This window comes from Canis lupus, chromosome 8, assembly GCF_048164855.1.
Source record: "Canis lupus baileyi chromosome 8, mCanLup2.hap1, whole genome shotgun sequence".
Lineage (NCBI taxonomy): Eukaryota > Metazoa > Chordata > Mammalia > Carnivora > Canidae > Canis > Canis lupus.
Window position 1 is genome coordinate 35,786,624 of NC_132845.1, and position 17,068 is coordinate 35,803,691.

Genomic DNA, 17,068 nt, shown 5'->3' on the forward strand with positions numbered 1-17,068 from the left:
GCGGAGGCTGCAGGCCCAGCCCTGCCAGCTCTTGAAAGGAGGAAGCCAGCCCCAGGCACAGCCAGGCTGACTCCAGCTCGTCTGTGCTCCTGCTTCTGCCTTGGCTCAGTGCCGGGCGTGCGGTGGGTTTGGCCCTGTGCCCGGGGGTTCCAGGGCTTCTCTTTCTGCTGCCATCAGAGGAGGCTGCCCCAGCTGTGCACAGGGCGGGGGATGCCCCAGCTGTGGGGGGGTGCCAGCCGCAGGAGGCACTCTGCCCCACGGTGGGTCCCTGTCCTCTCTGTAGGTGATGTATTTCAGCTCCCTATTCCCCTATGTGGTGCTCATCTGCTTCCTGGTCCGGGGGCTGCTGCTGCGAGGGGCCGTCGATGGCATCCTGCACATGTTCACCCCCAAGGTAAGGGTCTGGGGGGCACTGACGGCTCCACCGGGCCTGGCTAGCGTCCTGCAGCTTAGTGCTCATGAGGGCCTGTTACATGTCAGGTAGTCGCCACGGGCCCCTGGAGGCATGTACCGGGGAAGGGAGTGTGGGCCCTGCCCTCAAGGTTCCAAAGAGAGGGACCTCACATCCATTTGGGGGAAATCGGGAAAGGCTTCAGAGAGGGGATGAGCCGGGAGTGGATCCTATTTCAATGAATGGCATTTGGACATTGCAGTCAAAGGAATCGAAGGAGCAAGTGTGGAAAAGCACTGGGCACACCTGAGGCTGCAGTGGGAAGGCAGGTTTGGCTGGGGCACGGGGGCAGGGAGCAGTGGTGGGTGTCATCAGTGGATTTGTGACAGCAGGAATCAAGAAGATGCCTAAGAAAAGGTATCTCCCTGCTGGGAATCCCAGCTAGTACCCAAATCAGGGAAGAGTGTTACAGTTTTATTCAGGATAATAGACCAGGTGGGTCGTGACCTTGTCCTTACCAAATCCATCCACATCTTCTCTTTGCATCCCCTCAGGAGCCCCGTGAGGGACCGCTGGGCACATTTCACAGGGCTATAGCAGGGCCGCAGGCATCCTGAGGTGTACAGACAGGATTCTTAATGGTGATCTTTGCCACCATGTGGCCTTGCCTCCCTACCTCCCCTGGCCATGGCTACGGCTGCCTGAGCCAGTCCCCTGAGGAATAAGGGGATTTCAAGGTGCTCTTCAAGGTGGAGATGCACTTCAAGGTACATCCCAAAGCAATGTACCTTGGTAACCCCAGCTGGGAAGGCTGGGGAGGTCCACCTCCAAATGCCAGCTCATCAGTGAGCAGCCAGCAATGGGCACGGGTCAGAACTCCACCATCTTGAGGCCCCCAACCTTGGCTCTCAACAGTGCCATGTCCACATGTGCTCACCCACACCAGTGCTCACCCAGAAGGGTCACACAGATGACACAGGAAGAAGAATCCAGATTTAATGGGGTTTGAAATCCCTATTCCTTCCCAGCTCTGCTCTGCAGCTGGGAACAGCCTCTGATGTTGGGGGGATGGCAATGGGTAAGACACCCACCACTCATATTCATTAGATAGGAATTGCCTTGGCCCCCAGCATTCTTGGCTATAACATCTGAGGTTCACAACCACAGAGGTCCACTCTAGGAAGAGCACATGGATCTCCTGAGCCATGAGTGTGCCTCCCAAGCCACGTGGCTGGCATAAGGAGGTTGTGAACATGTGATGTCTGACAAAGAAGAAAAAATGCAAACCTCATACGTTTAAGGGAAAACGGCCATGAGAAGAAAGCCAGTGGTTTTTATAAAGTACTTCAGCTGTATTTCTAGAATGATGATCAATCTCATGTTTTCCCTTGAGTCTTTCAGTTACACTTTACTGGACTTGTGAAGAAACTGTATACTCTGGAGATGTTCATAAATGGGGAGATTCACACAGGTCTCCTGACGCGGCAGGCCCCTTGGTGGCATCCCTGTCGAGAGAGCCCAGTACGGAATGAATTCATGAGATGGGCTTCTGGGGCCAGCACCCACAGAACCACTCCCCCATTTGATTCAGGCACTCTTTAAAACATCTGTTTAATCCTGAAATACCTCAGGCAGGTAAACACACCTATATTATAATAAACATTTGAGAGGCCGTAAAAAATTACAGAGGCATAAAAGTGCCCTGATAGCTTGCCCCAGTCCTGTTTCTTTCCTCCTCCAAAGATAAGCACTAATCTGAATGTGGGATTTATCCTCCTAATACCTTTTTTAGAACTTGTAATCCATATATGTGTATGCCTAAACAACCAATAGCATTTATGCTCACTCTTAAACTTTACGTAAGTAGCATCGTAGTATATGCAACTTTCTGTGACTTGCTTTAGCTTTTATTATTGTTCAACCCTGTTGAGATTTATTTATAGTACTGTTTGTAGCTCTAGTGCATCCATCTTCCCGCTGTATAGTAGTCCGCCGTAGCACTAAGCTTTGTTTCGTGTCTAGTTAATGATCATTTATGTTGTTTCCAGCTTTCACCATTGCCAGTAATGCTACAGTAAACATTATTACACAGGCTTTCATGTGCACAGTTTTCTCTAGGGTGTCTGTGCTTAGGAGTAGAATTGCTACCTCAAAGGGTATGCATACCTTCAGTTTTACTAGATGGTGGCCAAATTGCTCTTCAAAGTGGTGGCAATGGTCAGCACTCCCACCAGTCTGTGTTTGTTGGACTTCCAATTTTGCCGAGCAGATGGACGTGAGATGGTTGATGTGCACTTTGAACAACAGAGGACGCTCGTGTCCAGAATCTTGTCCTGGATGTTCAGGAGACGGTGTGATGCCACTTTAGCATTTGCAGGATCCAGGACCTCCCTGAGGTGAAGTTTAAAGAAATCCAACCCAGAAGGTCCTAGAGGAGCCAGATTATCAAGACCCAGCAGTGTGGCCTCCGGCCCATTTAATTCTTATGACTTTCAGGCTGGATAGAAGCCTGTGGGCTCATCTCGAGATCTTGCTTACTGAGCAGTTCTATGGGCAGCTCTCTCCCTTGACCTTAGATGGATGTGATGCGCAGGGAAGGGCAGGCCTAGGGGCCTCCAAGGCCAAACCCTTCCATCAAGGATCCCTTTCATGGCCTGTGCTGCAGGTAAAGCCAGTAATGATGGCTGGGTGAGGCTCCTTGGAGGAGGACAAAGTCCTCCGAATCATCCACAAAAAGGGTGGACCCCCTCTCAGAAACAGTCGTCTAACTGTCCATACATGGCAGACCACTGTTGCAGAGCTCTGACTGTTCCAGTACAGGATTGGTGCGATATGATGAACCCTGGAACTATTTCAAGTTCTTCACCCAGAACAGTACCATAGAATGCTAAGGTCATTGCACACAGCTGCCCAGGCTGTGCACTGCTCCATTTATACTGACCACAATGTGAATAAAATCCCCAGGGGTCATGCCATTTGGCAACCATGACAGAGTCCAAGGAGATTTTTAGCTAGGGCATCTCCAAATCTGCTTGAAAAAAAAGCACAGGCTCTGCATAAATATGCCGAATGTCCTCTTATAAAGTCTTCCAACATCAGAAATAATATAAACTATATCTGGCCTTTCAGTCCATGCCCTCAAGCAGTGCTGTGCCAGTGACAAATGCAGTGTGGCCAGGATACCATGATGACTCGCTAGCATCTTTGATGGGACAGTAATTCATGTTGATGGCTAGTTAAATTCTTGGTTGGATTCCTCGGGCAACTTCTCTCCTGATTACTTTATCTCCCTCCAGTGAAACCCCGGGTCAGCATGGAGTGCCACAGAATTCACTATGTAACTTGCTCAGCACAAAGTCGTAGACTTCTAATCACCAAAACTTTGGAAAATGTTTATCAAAATTAAAACTGTTCATGTATTTTGGCCCAGCAATTCCATTTCCAGGTATTTGTCCTACAGATATATTCACTCAAAAACAAACTGATCTGTGCACAATACTGATCATTACAGTGTATGTTTTGGTGGCAAAAGATTGAAAACAACTCGAATGACCATCATTCATTTATCCCTTCATTAAGCAAAGGTTCACTGGATGCCTGTTATGTTCTGGGTTCTGGAGTGGGTCCGGTTCTGGGATCCAGCTATGAACCAAGTAGACAAACTTCCTGGCCTTCAGGGATCTTGTATTTTAGGGAGACAGACAATATAAGATTAAGGAGTTTTTGGGTGGTGTTGCTAAGAAGAAAAAATACAGCAGAGAAAGGAGGATTAGAGACACCAGAGAGGGGATTGCTTCAGATAGTGTTCAAGGAAGGCCTCCTTGAGAAAGTGGCATTTGAGTGAAGACGTGGGAAGTGGGGAAGCAGGCTGTGTGGATATGTGGAAGGAGCACATTCTATTTCGGAGGAGGCAATAAACAAAAAGGCATTGGATGTGTCTGGCATCTAGTTCAAGGAGACTAATGAATCTAGAACAGGAGGGGAGAGGCATAAGGACATGTGTTCAAGGGGCTAGTGGGAGCTAGGTTATGAGGGTCTTGTGAGCCAGGTAGGACTTTGGTGTTTACTCATGGTGATATGGGAGCCATTACAGGTTCTGAGCAGAGAAGCAATTTGATCTGACTTCCGTCTTTGAAGGATACCTCTGGCTGCCATAGAGAGTCTGAGGGGGCATGGGTGGAACAGGAAGACATACCAGAAGGCTCCATCCTTGGAGCCATCCAGGTTCTAGAATTCATGTAGGTGAGCGGTGACTGCAATTTGAGTCCAGGTGATGGCAGTGGGAGTGATAAGCGGTCGGATTGGGGATATATTTAGGAAGTAGGGTCAACAAGATTTGTTGTTGGATTGGACGTGAGGGGAGAGAGAAAGAACGATCAAGGATGACTCCAAGGTCTTTTGCCTGAGTGCCTAGAAGCATGGGCTTGACATTTATGGAGACAAGGGCAGATGGTGAGAGGAGCGGGTTCAAGACTACTTGTTTGGGCCATGGCAGGTCTAAAATGTCTGAGAGATACCGAGTTGGAGATGTGAGTAGGCAGTTGGACAGATGAATCTGCAGGTCAGGTGGAGATAGAAATTTGAGAATCAAAGAATTTAAAGCTGTGGACAGTGAGAAGGAGAAGAAAGCTGAGCCCTGAGCACCAGGAACCAACATTTAGAGTTTGGGGGAAGAGTAGCCAATGTGGGAGAAGGAGGAGGAGGAAGAAGAGGAGGAGGACAGAGACATGGATACATTGATCCCAGAGGTAAAGCAGAGAAACTACTTTAAGGAGGGAGTGGCCAGCCAAGTCCGAAATTGCTGAGAGGTTAGGCAATGAGCACTGAGAAATGAGCAGTACACCTGGCAGCAGAGGGGTCCCTGATGAGCTCCACAAGAGCTGTTTTGGGGACAAAGTCTGAGAGTGGTGGGTTCAAGGGAAAATGGGACATGAGGAATTGGAGACAAGTGGTAAAGACCACCTGTTTTCAGGAGTTTTGCTATCAAGGGGAGTGAGAAATGAGAAATGGGTGGAAACTAGAGAGAGCCATGGGATCAAGGGTGTTATTTCAGAACTTTGCACAATGATAACAAAAATCCATCATACACTGCTGGAGGGAAGGTGGACTGGCGCAGCTGCTTTGGAAAACAGCCCGGCAGCTCCTCGAGAGGTCAGACAGAGTTAGTGTGCGATCCGGCAGTTCCACTCCTAGGCACATCTCCAAGAGAACCAAAAACACGTTCACACAAAAACTTGTACACAAACATTCGTGGCAGCATTATTGACAACGGCCAAAAAGTAGAAGCAACTCAAATGAACTGTTGAACGGAAAAATCAAGAGTAGTATGTTTATCTGATGGAATATTATTAGGCCATAAACGGGAATGAAGTCCTGACGTGCTACAGCGTGGATGTACCCCAAGCACAGTACACTGAGTGAAGAGGCCAGTCACAAAAGACCACACATTGTGTGATCCCGTTAATGTGAAATGTCCAGAATAGGCAAAAACTGTGGAGACAGAAAGTAGACTAGTGGTTGCTTAGGGCTGGGTTTGAGGGGAGGTTGGGGGATGAATGCGGGGTATGGGCTTTCTTTTTGGGGTAATGAAGACGTCCTAAAATCGCTTGTGGTAATGGCTGCACAGTTGTGCGATGTGCTAAAAACCGTGAAATCATATGCTTTGTAAAAATCCAGCAAAGACTGGGAAGTCAGTGCTATTGGTGGAGGGGACCAGAGTCCTTGAATGAGCAAGAGAGGTGGGACCCGGTGTCCAAGCAGAGAAGCGAGGAGGAGGGGAGAGGGCCAGCCTGTGGGCGCGCACGCTGGCAGCAGAGAAGGTGGTGAGGCGCCCCTCACCGCGGGAGCTCTCCTCCCACGTGCGCTCAGGGCCACGGTGTGCGGTGCAGTCGGCCAGCACGGCGCAGCTCCACCTGCGGGTCCCAAGCAGGACACTTCCTCCTGCTTCACGCCTCGGAAAGCATGCTATTTCCCAGTTAGTAGGTACTGAGAACAACCCCGTGTTTCATAATGGGGGTGCTTCAGCCCATTTAAAGTCCTAGTGACCTTGGGGCAGGGGTTATTCTTGCATTTTGCACGTGGGGAAATTGACACATAGGGAGGTTATAGAGCTCGTCCAGGGTCCCAAGGGGTGCGTTCGGTGACTTCTCCAGCTATGCTCAGCTGCCTGGGGGCAGGCCCAGAGTCGGTGGAGGCCTGGAGCAGAGTCAGGAGGCGCTGACAACAGGGGACATGGAGAGAGGTGGTAGGGGAGTTAAGAGGGTAACAAGGGCATAACCAAGTGATGGACCATTGACTAAGCCAATGAAGAAAGGAAGTTAGGCTACAGACAGCGTAGGGGAGTGAGATGTAGGTGAGTCCCAGGGAGGCTGAAGAATTTTTGGAGTCATGATATGAAGAGTGAGCTGGAAAGGTAGGGTGCTTTGGGGTGCAGGGTCCTTAACTTTGAGACCCTATTGGAGCAGAGCTTTCAGATATGACAGAGGCCTTGACACAACCCTAGGAGTGGGGTGAAGGACAGGATTAGTGGGAGGGAGGAGTGGAGGGGACCAAGAACTCTGATGGCAGTAGAGGGACGGAGAGAGAATACCGTAGAATAGGAGCAATGACTTGGAGGAACAGCTTACACCCCGTCTGCCTCCAGGCCCAGCACAGCCTTCCTGAGAACAGCCTGCATCCGGGCTCTAGGGGTAGCTCGGCCTTAGCTCCACACACCCCCACCCCCACCCCCCCACCCCACCCCCGGCCAAGGAGCCGGCTGGTGCATCAGGATGCCGGCAGGCCCTGGGAGCGAGCGACCAGGCCCGGGGCTCCCTTGAGCAGACTGTGGGAGCGGGGCTGAGAGTGCACAGGGGCTGCAAGGGCAGCCTGCCAGGAGCCCCCAAACTCTGTGGGCTCCCAGCTCTGCACGATGAGGAAATAGCAAGACTGGGCAGGGTGGTGGACTCCTCTGGTGTGGACGGTAGGGGAGAAAGGGGAATACACACACACACACACACACGTAAATATGTATGTTGGGGGGCGTGTCACTGACATACACATAAAATTGCCCCAGACAGGCGTGCAAGCAGCAGCTCTCATGGTCACGTGTGGCGAAGAGGAAGCGTGTCTGGATACAGCGTGGGGCAGAGGAGGCCTTGCTGTGCCTTTTGTGCTTTTTGAGGTTTAAAACACGTGTCATCAATTGAGATGAAAGCTGCGCAGTCCTCCGGGGCCAGGCCAGCACAACCCGAGACGTGTGCAGCTTTGGCATCTGCCTCTCGCCCCGCCATGTCCGGGCTCTGGACACGCGAGGGTCGTCCCCCGTGAACCAGAGTGCCCCAGGGCCAGAGCACGTGCTGACCCTTAGAGGGGAGGGGTCCCGGGCAGGGGGCGCCAGAGCTCCTCGACCCCCACGAGCAGCGCAGGGCTCAGGCAGGACGCCCGGGTAGGCCAGCCCTGCTGCCAGAGGCTGCTCTCTGGAGCCCAACTGTGGTTGGGATCCCGGCTCATCATTCCGGGGTGAGAGGGCAAGGTCCCCGGGGAACTCGCTCAGCGGCCTCAGCCGCGGGTTAGGGTGAACTCTGGGAGCTCCCTGACAGCCTGGCCAGGGGAGCACAGAGGCTGCTCCTGGCCGCGCATGGGAAGCCTTAGTCATGGTCATTATCTCCGTCACGAAGGGGACGCTGTACCTGGGCAGTGGGAAGCCGGCGCTCCAGTGCCATCTGGTGTCTCGCGGCCGCGGTGGCTCTCGCCTGGCAGGTGCCGGCAGGGCTGAGAAGCAAGGGCGCTCCAGTCACGCACCAGCTCAGGCCAGGAGCTCAGGAGCTGCTTGTAGATTCCAGAAGCATCTTCACGCCGCTGACTCAAATGCGTGAGACACCTTGCACTCTGCTTGAGGAAGTGACTCAGCCCTTGTGCCAAGGAAATGACAGGAAGCCCTTGCCGTGATTCAGGGCAGGCCTCCCAAGGGGGGTGCAAGCCTTGTCTTCAGTGGAGAGAGCCCGTCTCCCACCTCTCCTCTTGAGTCACATCCTGATGTTTGGCAAGGATGTTGGGCTTCCTGAGGTCTGGCCGTGGGTTCATCCTTCATGGACACTATGATCAGGACCCTGGCATTATGAAACAGGACCCCAGAAATCCTGATAGAGCTCCTCTGTCTTTTTAAATTTTTTTGAAAGGTTTTATTCATTTATTTGAGAGAGATAGAGAGAGAATGAGAGCGCACAGGGACATAGGGAGGAGCAGAGGGAGAGGGGAAGCACTGAGCAGGGAGCCCAATGCAGGGCTCAGTCTCATGACCTAAGCCAAAGGCAGATGCCCAACGGACTGAGCCTCCCAAGGCGCCCCCTAAGACCTTGCTGGAATTATGCATCAGCACCCCAGAAATCCTGAGAGAGCCCCTTTAAATTCAAGGAACAACAGTCATCGAATCCTAAAGGTGCCTGACTCAATTTACCTGTAGATGAATGTGGAGATCTAGTCATCTCCATCAGCAAGAGAGTTCCTCCATGCCCCATCCGGAGGAGTGTCCAGGGGCTGCTCACATAGGGCACTGTTCTTCTCAAAGCTCAAGCTTTGGCACTGTCAGATTCTTTCCTGGGGCCTCATTAATATCAGATTTGGATCTACCAATTTTCTTCAAAATAATCTAGGGATGGGGAGTGGGGGATACAGGGAGACCAGATTGGCCCTATGTTGGTAATTGTTGAAAATGAGTGATGGGGCAGCCCGGGTGGCTCAACGGTTTAGCGCTGCCTTTGGTCCAGGGCCTGATCCTGGAGACCCGGGATCGAGTCCCGCATCGGGCTCCCTGCATGGAGCCTGCTTCTCCCTCTGCCTATGTCTCTGCCTGCCTCTCTCTCTCTCTCTCTCTCTCTCTCTCTCTGTGTGTCTCTCATGAATAAATAAAATCTTTTTAAAAAAATCTTTTAAAAAAGATTTAAAAAATCTTCCATACATTTTAAAAAAGAGGAAAGAAGAGCAAACATACAGTCTTAACATACAAATAGTTTTTATTCCCATGCCAGACCATCACATCTAAGATATTCCTACCCTGTCCTTTGAGAGTCTGTCCCCCAAGTTATAGGGTCAGCTCCAATGATGCAGTTTGGGATTATGGCAGCCTCCCTAGGGTGGCTGTCTCCGTTTATGGAACTTGGCCACACACAGTGGCTGGGCCTAAGAATTTACCCATGTCTTATTTTTATGTTTAGGGAGGGATGTAAATCCTAACAATGATGTGTTTGGGTCTCATAGATGGTCCAGATCCTTTTGTAAAAACTTTAGTAATGATTGATATAGATGAAAAATGAACTAATCACTAGAAGAAGATGAAGAAGAGGAGGAGGCAGAGGACAGGGCAGGGGGGAGGAGGGAGGGGGAAAAGCAAGAGAGAAGGAAAGGAAGCCAGCATTAAAATAGCCATGTTTTGGAAAGTAGAAGTTTAAAGCCATAAGGATCTTCTTGTCCCAGGAGCCTGGATCCTAGCACCGAAAGGCCAGTATGGTTTCACAGCTCCAGGTCTGGTCCTTCTGCTCGGCTCACCCTGAGGAAGCAGCCTGGTCGGACTCTCTTGCCCCCCACCCTTTTCCTGTCTTCCCATGCCTCAGACTCTGCTTACAGGAAGATGCACAGGAGATGGGCTCCCCTCCCCCCAAGAAACACAAAGTATCGAAAAGGAGGCAGACCTAGAAGCCTGTCATGCAGGTACTGACCAGAGCTGTGAGAGCCCTGGGACCATGACTAGCTCTCCCAGAGGAGAGAGGAGAAATCACTGCCCAGGGAGGAGGCGATATTTGTGCTGGGCTTTGAGAAATAAATAGGAGTTTCACCAGAATGTGAGTAGGAGGAAGGGAATTCCAGGCAGAGGGAACAGCCTGGGCAAAGGACAGAGGTGTGAGACCACAGCACTTTTGAAGAGCAAGTTCACTGCATTTGGAAATGGGAACAAAGACTGGAAAAAGATTTGCCAGCAGTCGGGGAACCATCGAGGATTTTTCCACATGCAAGGGAGACCACCAGGGCTGTGTCCATCTCAATCTACCGTTTCTTACAAAATCTTGTGCTGCTTCTTGCTTGGAACTCACCAGACCAGCCACTGGGTCTAGGTTTCTACCCCGAGGGAAGTGCCTGGGTTCCCCCTCCTTGGTAGAACTGACATTTGTAAGCATCAGTGAATGCTTGCATGCCTTCCAGGTACAAGGAATCCCTCTGCCCATTTTCCAGAATTTTCTGGGAGGATCATTTAAGAACCCACCCAGGAGACAGGTGATGTTTCCCAGCGGGATAGGGCTTTGCTCTTCTTTTAAAAATAGTCTTCAAATTTCTGTATAGGCCTCTGTTTCCTTACTCACAATGCCAAAATCCAAATAGCCCTGAAAAACAAAAGTTGTTTTTACTTTCTCCTGGAACTCATTTGGTGGCAAAGTGACCTGAACAGATGTGAGGTTATTTATAGTCTTTATTGATTCACTTGGTGTGAATATTCATATGCTGCTGCAGAAATACTAATGTGTTTGATTATGGGGTGCCGCCCCAGACCCCGCTGGGGGTGTTATGTAATTATGTGGCATATGCACCATATTACCTTTCTAAAATAGAGTTAGGAATAAGAGCTGGAATTCCAAAACCATCTGGCCTCAGGGCTTTTAGGTAAGGAAATGTGGGCCTGTGCTACTTTGGTAAAGATGCCATTTGGATCACAGTGGACCCTCAACAGTGTGGGCTAACCCTACTCCATCTCTCTGGCGTCTCATTCTCCATGCTTCACTGGGGCGGTTTTAACCTGCTTCCACATGTCTGCACGCTCTGACCTCACCCCTAACAGATGATTTGGCCTCCTGCTTTGGAGGGTGAACAGGAGCCACCCAGACCCAAACTCCTTCACAGACACAAAATATTGAGACCCGCCTGCACCTGCCCCATCCCGTTCTCTTATCCTGGTCCCCCAGTGAGCAGCTCCAGCGTCTCCTATGGAAGACAGCTCCCCGGCCCTCTAGACCCTCTGCCCTCCATCCGCTTTTACCTGTTATCAAGTCACTGCATTAAAGACAAAAACTGAGGGGCACCTGGGAGGCTCAGTTGGCTAAGCGTCTGCCTTCGGCTCAGGTCATGATAGCGGGGTCCTGGGATGGAGCCCCGCATCGGGCTCCCTGCTCTGCGGGAAGCCTGCTTCTCCCTCTTCCTCTGTGTGTACTCTCTCATTCTCTCTCTCAAATAAATAAATAAATCTTTTTTAAAAATAAAGACAAAGACAAGATAACGAAAGCAACACCTCGTTGATTTCACGGTCTTCCCTGGACCTGCCACCCCTCTCCTCCCGTTCCAAGGTGAGCTTCTCCAAGCTGTTGGTTATCCACTTCTTTACCTTCGTTTCTTCCCTTCTGCTTCTCAGCTCTCCTGGCTCCTACCTGACTCTGGCCCCATTGCCTCCACAGCAGCTCCGACCCAGCCCACCCAGGACCTGCTCACCTTAGCCGGTTCTCCTGGTAGCACGGGCCCCCCTCCTCCCCATCTGGATCCAGCTTCCTCCTGCTCCCCTCCACCCCACCCCACCTGGTCTGGGCTCTCACACCTCCTCTCCCTCCCTTGTGAGGCTCTTTGCTGCACTGAATTTGGAGATGTTGCCTGGGCCTCTGGCTCGCCTCTTCTCACGACTCCACACTTAGGGCTTCAGTTCTTTCCGGCACACCTGCTCCTCCGGAGTCACATCTCCGGCTCAGCCTCTTCTCTGGACTCCAGACCCATTTGTCTGCCTGCCCACTTGACATCTCCTCTTAGATGCTGTAAAAGCACCTGAAACTCAGCACTTCTGCAGCCAATTCCTTGATCTGCCCCGTTCCCACCCTATCAAGACCTGCCCGTTTTCCTCAGACCCCATCAACACCCTGCCGCGTACAGCAGCTAGAAGCATAACTGTCCCCTTGGCATCTGACTCCCCAGCATTCCCCCGTCTCCAGTCCGAGTCTAGGGTCGGCTGGGTTGCTTCCCTCCTCCTCCGCTTCCCTTAGCGGTTTCCTGGATTAAGTGCTTTCTTAGGATCCCTACAGGACCTTTGATCTGACTCCTCCACCTCCCAGCCTCACCTGGACCTCTCCTGCCTTGTCCTGGCTGCTTCAAGCTACCTGGGTCCTTCCCTTAACTTCCACATGCCCTCTGTCCCACCTCGCCTCGGGGCCTCTGCACATGTTCCCTCTGTCGGAATGCTCTTCCCTCCCTTCTTAGCCTTGCTTTCGGGTCTCTCAGATGTCAGTTCAAGGATCCCTTCCCTGGGCTCCTGGCTGGCTCAAGTCCCCCTGTTACAGGCTCTCCGAGCATGGGGTACCTGGCCTGCACAGCCCCTGTCCAGGCCACAGCTTTCAACTCAGCACCTCTTTGTGGGGTCATTTGACAGTGGCCTTGTCTCCAGTTAGAATGTCAACTCCACGGGAGCTGGGACCTTGCCTGCTCTCGCTCTCTGTGGCTCCCCATCAGCTGGCGCTGGGCCTGGCTCACAGCAGGTGCCCGCGTTTGATGGATGAGCGGCTGCATGTCACAGTCACAGGGAGGCCACAGCATGTTACCACCGAGGGTGCAGAGAGCTGGAGGGCATGAGGAGGGTGTCACCTTCTTGTAGGTGTCGGGGGCTGTTAGCGCCTTAATGTCTGGATTCTGGCCTTTCTTGGCAGACCAAAGATGACTTTATATTGTGCAAGGTGTAGGGGACCTTAATCTCCCCTAGAGCCCACTTGCCTGCCAAGGCTCCATTTGCGTACTGACCCTGCAGGCCCTGCTACCATTGTGCTCCTCGCCCGCCTCAGCCTGAGGTGCCTCCCCCGGCCGTCCAGTCTTGCCAACACCTTCTCCGCTAGAGCAGTGACTGCAGGTGCCCACATATGCCCAGGGAGCTGCTGAGGCAGCGGGCCGGTGGGCCTCTGTCCTGGGCAAGCACTGGGTCGGTGCACACACGGGGGGACTGAGCCACAGGCCCGCAGCGATGGTGGCAGGGCCGGACCAGGTGGGCTTGTGCCTGCAGGGACGGCAAACTCTGTAGCGCCTCCTTGTCTCCTGGTCTGTCACTTGGGTCAGCCTCCACAGCGGAGGTGGGGGGCAGGGGGGACAGTCTGAGTAGAAGAGGCACCAGGAGATGCTGCTAGGGGGCGTCATGGGCCCCCTCAGACCACCTGTGCTTGAGTGATTCCTCTGCCCCAACAACCAGCTCCATTGCTCTGAGCAAGGAATTTTTACCTTGCGGGTCTCAGTTCACTCTTTCAAAATGTGAGTAATAACTCCTGCCCCTCACCAAGAAAACCCGTCCCCGCTAGGTCAGAGGCACTTCGGCAGGGTTCCTTGGCTACTTGTGTGCCAGCCGTTACCGGTGGCTGCCACATTCGATCCTCACCATTGCCGTGGGGTGGACACTATTGTTATTCCCGTTTTTCAGATGAGAAAACTGAGGCCCTTCTGTGATCTGGAGCACGTACATGTGTATGAATGAACGTTGGTCCTTTTTTTTTTTTCTAGGGAAAGAGTGATCAGGTGGGCAGGAGGGTGGTGTCTGTTCTCAGGGCTTCGAGTGCAGAAGGTATTGGTGAAATACTGGTGTTCTTAGTTCTCTGGTACTGTTGTGCAGGCTGTACACTGCACAACTCTAGGAGGGACCATTCAAGTGAATGGCACTCTCTGGAGTTGTGTGTGCAGCACGCATCGTACCTGATGGCCCTGAAGGTATTCCTCAGTAGGATAGCTCCACGGTAAGCAAAGTTGGCAGTTAAAGTCGGCCGAGAAGTACTGAGTAAGCACATAGTGTTTCTTTGATCTACCTAAACCTCACAAGCATCCTCTGAAGCCGATGCTCCTGTTTGTCTGTGGCCTGTGCTTGGGGAAACTGCAGCTCAGAGGGGTTGGGGGACGCCCACGTTCATGCAGCCCAGTCTCCCACTCCACCGTGTGGCCTATGAGCTGGGGGGGCTGAGGAAAGGGGTGTGGCGGGAAACCATCATTGTGTGTCTCTGGTCCCCCGCGCCCACAGCTGGACAAGATGCTGGACCCCCAGGTGTGGCGGGAGGCGGCCACCCAGGTCTTCTTTGCCCTGGGGCTGGGCTTCGGGGGCGTCATTGCCTTCTCCAGCTACAACAAGCAAGACAACAACTGCCACTTTGATGCTGCGCTGGTGTCCTTCATTAACTTCTTCACCTCGGTGCTGGCCACCCTCGTGGTGTTTGCTGTGCTGGGCTTCAAGGCCAACATCATGAACGAGAAGTGTGTGGTCGAGTAGGTGGCATGTCCTCTCCTGTCCTTTCTCCTGTCCACCAGTCCTAGGCGGGGCGGGAGGGCCACGGAGCCAGAGTCCCCGTCTCCCCTCCCCGGGCTGACGGTGGAGGTCAGAGGAGCTCTCTGTGTCCCCAGCCGCGTGTCCCAGGCTCGGGTTCAGAGCCGTCTCCGTCATGGCCCGTGGGGGTGGGGAGGGTCCTGCCTGGGTGTCTGGCAGGTGCCTCCGGGTACTGTGCCCACCCCTGCCTTTTTACCTGGACCCTTCCACTTTGTGCTGTAGGAATGCCGAGAAAATCCTGGGGTACCTCCACACCAACGTCCTGAGCCGGGACCTCATCCCTCCCCACGTCAACTTCTCGCACCTGACTGCCAAGGACTACACAGACATGTACAGAGTCATCAAGGCCGTGAAGGAGGACCGTTTCTCAGCCCTGGGCCTTGACCCCTGCCTTCTGGAGGACGAGCTGGACAAGGTGTGGGACAGGCTGCCCTTCCCCGGGCTGGGCAGCAAGGCAGACGTGGGAGTGTGGGCCCCAGAGCCAGGCCGTGGACGGCTGGGGCCTGCACGCTGGCCTCAGAAGGCCGCCAGGGACTCACTGGCTGGCTCAGGAGCAAGGACCTACTATGTGTCCGGGGAGGGACTGAGGAAAGGTATCAGCCAAAGCCCGGCCCTCGACGGGGATGGGGCAGACACGCATCACAGAAATCACAGGAGTTGCACAGAGTGACTTGCAGAGTCATTGAATGGGATTCCTGTGTGTGGCTCACAGAAAATGAGCATTTGTGGTAAAGTCTGTTCCCTGCTGTCGATCCCCTTAGGCCCCGGGGACAGTGCTATGAAGCAGTGTTAGTATCGTCCCGTTTTACAGCTATGCAGCCTAGGAGTTGGGAGTGTTCTCACGGTCTCATGGCTGTGGGGAGAGCCAGGGTTCAAATGTCCAAGCTCCTGGGCAGCCCTTGATGCTTCTCTTCCTCCCTGGCCCCCCGCTGTCCCCACGGCAGCTCCCACTGCCACAGTGACCCCTTAGCCCCTGGGGTAGAGCCGCAGCATGGTACTTCCTCATTAGTGCTCGGGCCCAACTTTGGACACCTTGCTTCTATTCCCATCTGCACAGCTGGACGTTTTCAAATTAGAGGTGACAGGAGAGAGGACCATGGGGTCTTGGGACCCAGCTGGTGCCAAGGCTTCCAGACAGAGGCAGTTCCCTTCAGCCCAGGCCAACCCTGTCCTTCTTCATGAAGCTAGGGAAGGTGACGTTTCCCCTGTTCTGATGCCGGGGCTCCACATTCAGTCAGCGGCATACTACTGGTCCCACCCCAATGCCGACGGAGCCGTGTCTTTTCCCCTTTGCCCTTCCCATGTGATCAAGAGCAAAGGCTCCAGGCTGGGGACCCCTGCCCTGTTTCTGCCCCAGGTGACCAGCAGTATAAAGGACCCCTCCTTCCATGAGACCCTGCCCCATTCTCATGGGCATGGCCTAGTCCTCTAAATATAACTAGGACTATGACAGGTTTTTTTTTTTTTTTTTTCTTATACAGTAGGACCTCGATAACGTCCAAATGGCAAGAACTACACACTCACACAGTGGAGAGGTGCTCCCTCAGAGTTACTGGTCCTTACAGGAAATGTAAAAGTGTGTGGTCACTTGCCCCAGGAGCAGGGGCCCAAGCATTAATGCAGTGGCTCTCTCCCTCGACTGCCCATCAGAGTCACCTGGGGACTTAATGAAACCCAGCTACCCAGCTCTACCCCCAAACCAAGCAAATCCCTCTCCAGGGTGAGACCCAGACATTGGTGTTTTAAAGGCTGCAGTGTGGTTCCATCAGGCAGCCGAGGCTGAGCCCATTACATTCAAGTCTGGAGTTCAGGGCTGGGAGCTCCCACAGCGGTGGCTGGAGCAATCAGGGAAGACTGCCTAGAGGAGCAAGGTCTCAAGCTGGGTGTATTTCTAAATGTGAGCATCTTCATCTGAATCACCTGGGATCCCTGTACCACGTGTAGCTTCCAGGTCCCACAGGTGAACTTCAAATTGCTGTCTTCCTCCTTGGGGTAGGGGGGATTCCGATGCTCACTCAAGTTTGAGACCCACTGACTGGCCAAAGGCAGGAGGATTTAGGTGAGGGCACCGGTTCCTGTGAAAGAGGGAAGAGCTGTTCTCAGAGCTCCAGGGCCAGAGATGAGGGGGCAGGGGGCTCCCGGGAGCCATGTGGGCATCACTGAGTGCTTGCCTTCCACCCCCCCACCCCAGTCCGTGCAGGGCACAGGGCTGGCTTTCATCGCCTTCACCGAGGCCATGACGCACTTCCCTGCGTCCCCCTTCTGGTCTGTCATGTTCTTCCTCATGCTCATCAACCTGGGTCTGGGCAGCATGATTGGGACCATGGCTGGCATCACCACACCCATCATCGACACCTTCAAGGTGCCCAAGGAAATGTTCACAGGTA

General features: G+C 53.1%; 1 protein-coding gene across 2 annotated transcripts in view; it reads left to right on the top strand.

Annotated features, from left to right (window-relative positions):
* SLC6A17 (solute carrier family 6 member 17) overlaps positions 1-17,068 on the top strand; it is a 49,472-nt gene that overhangs the window by 25,610 nt on the left and 6,794 nt on the right. For both annotated transcript variants that reach the window (XM_072834912.1, XM_072834914.1), the window contains exons 6-9: positions 284-394; positions 14,382-14,623; positions 14,904-15,096; positions 16,873-17,065. In XM_072834912.1, coding sequence (XP_072691013.1) covers positions 284-394; positions 14,382-14,623; positions 14,904-15,096; positions 16,873-17,065 — 739 coding nt within the window. The remainder of the gene's footprint in view (positions 1-283; positions 395-14,381; positions 14,624-14,903; positions 15,097-16,872; positions 17,066-17,068) is intronic.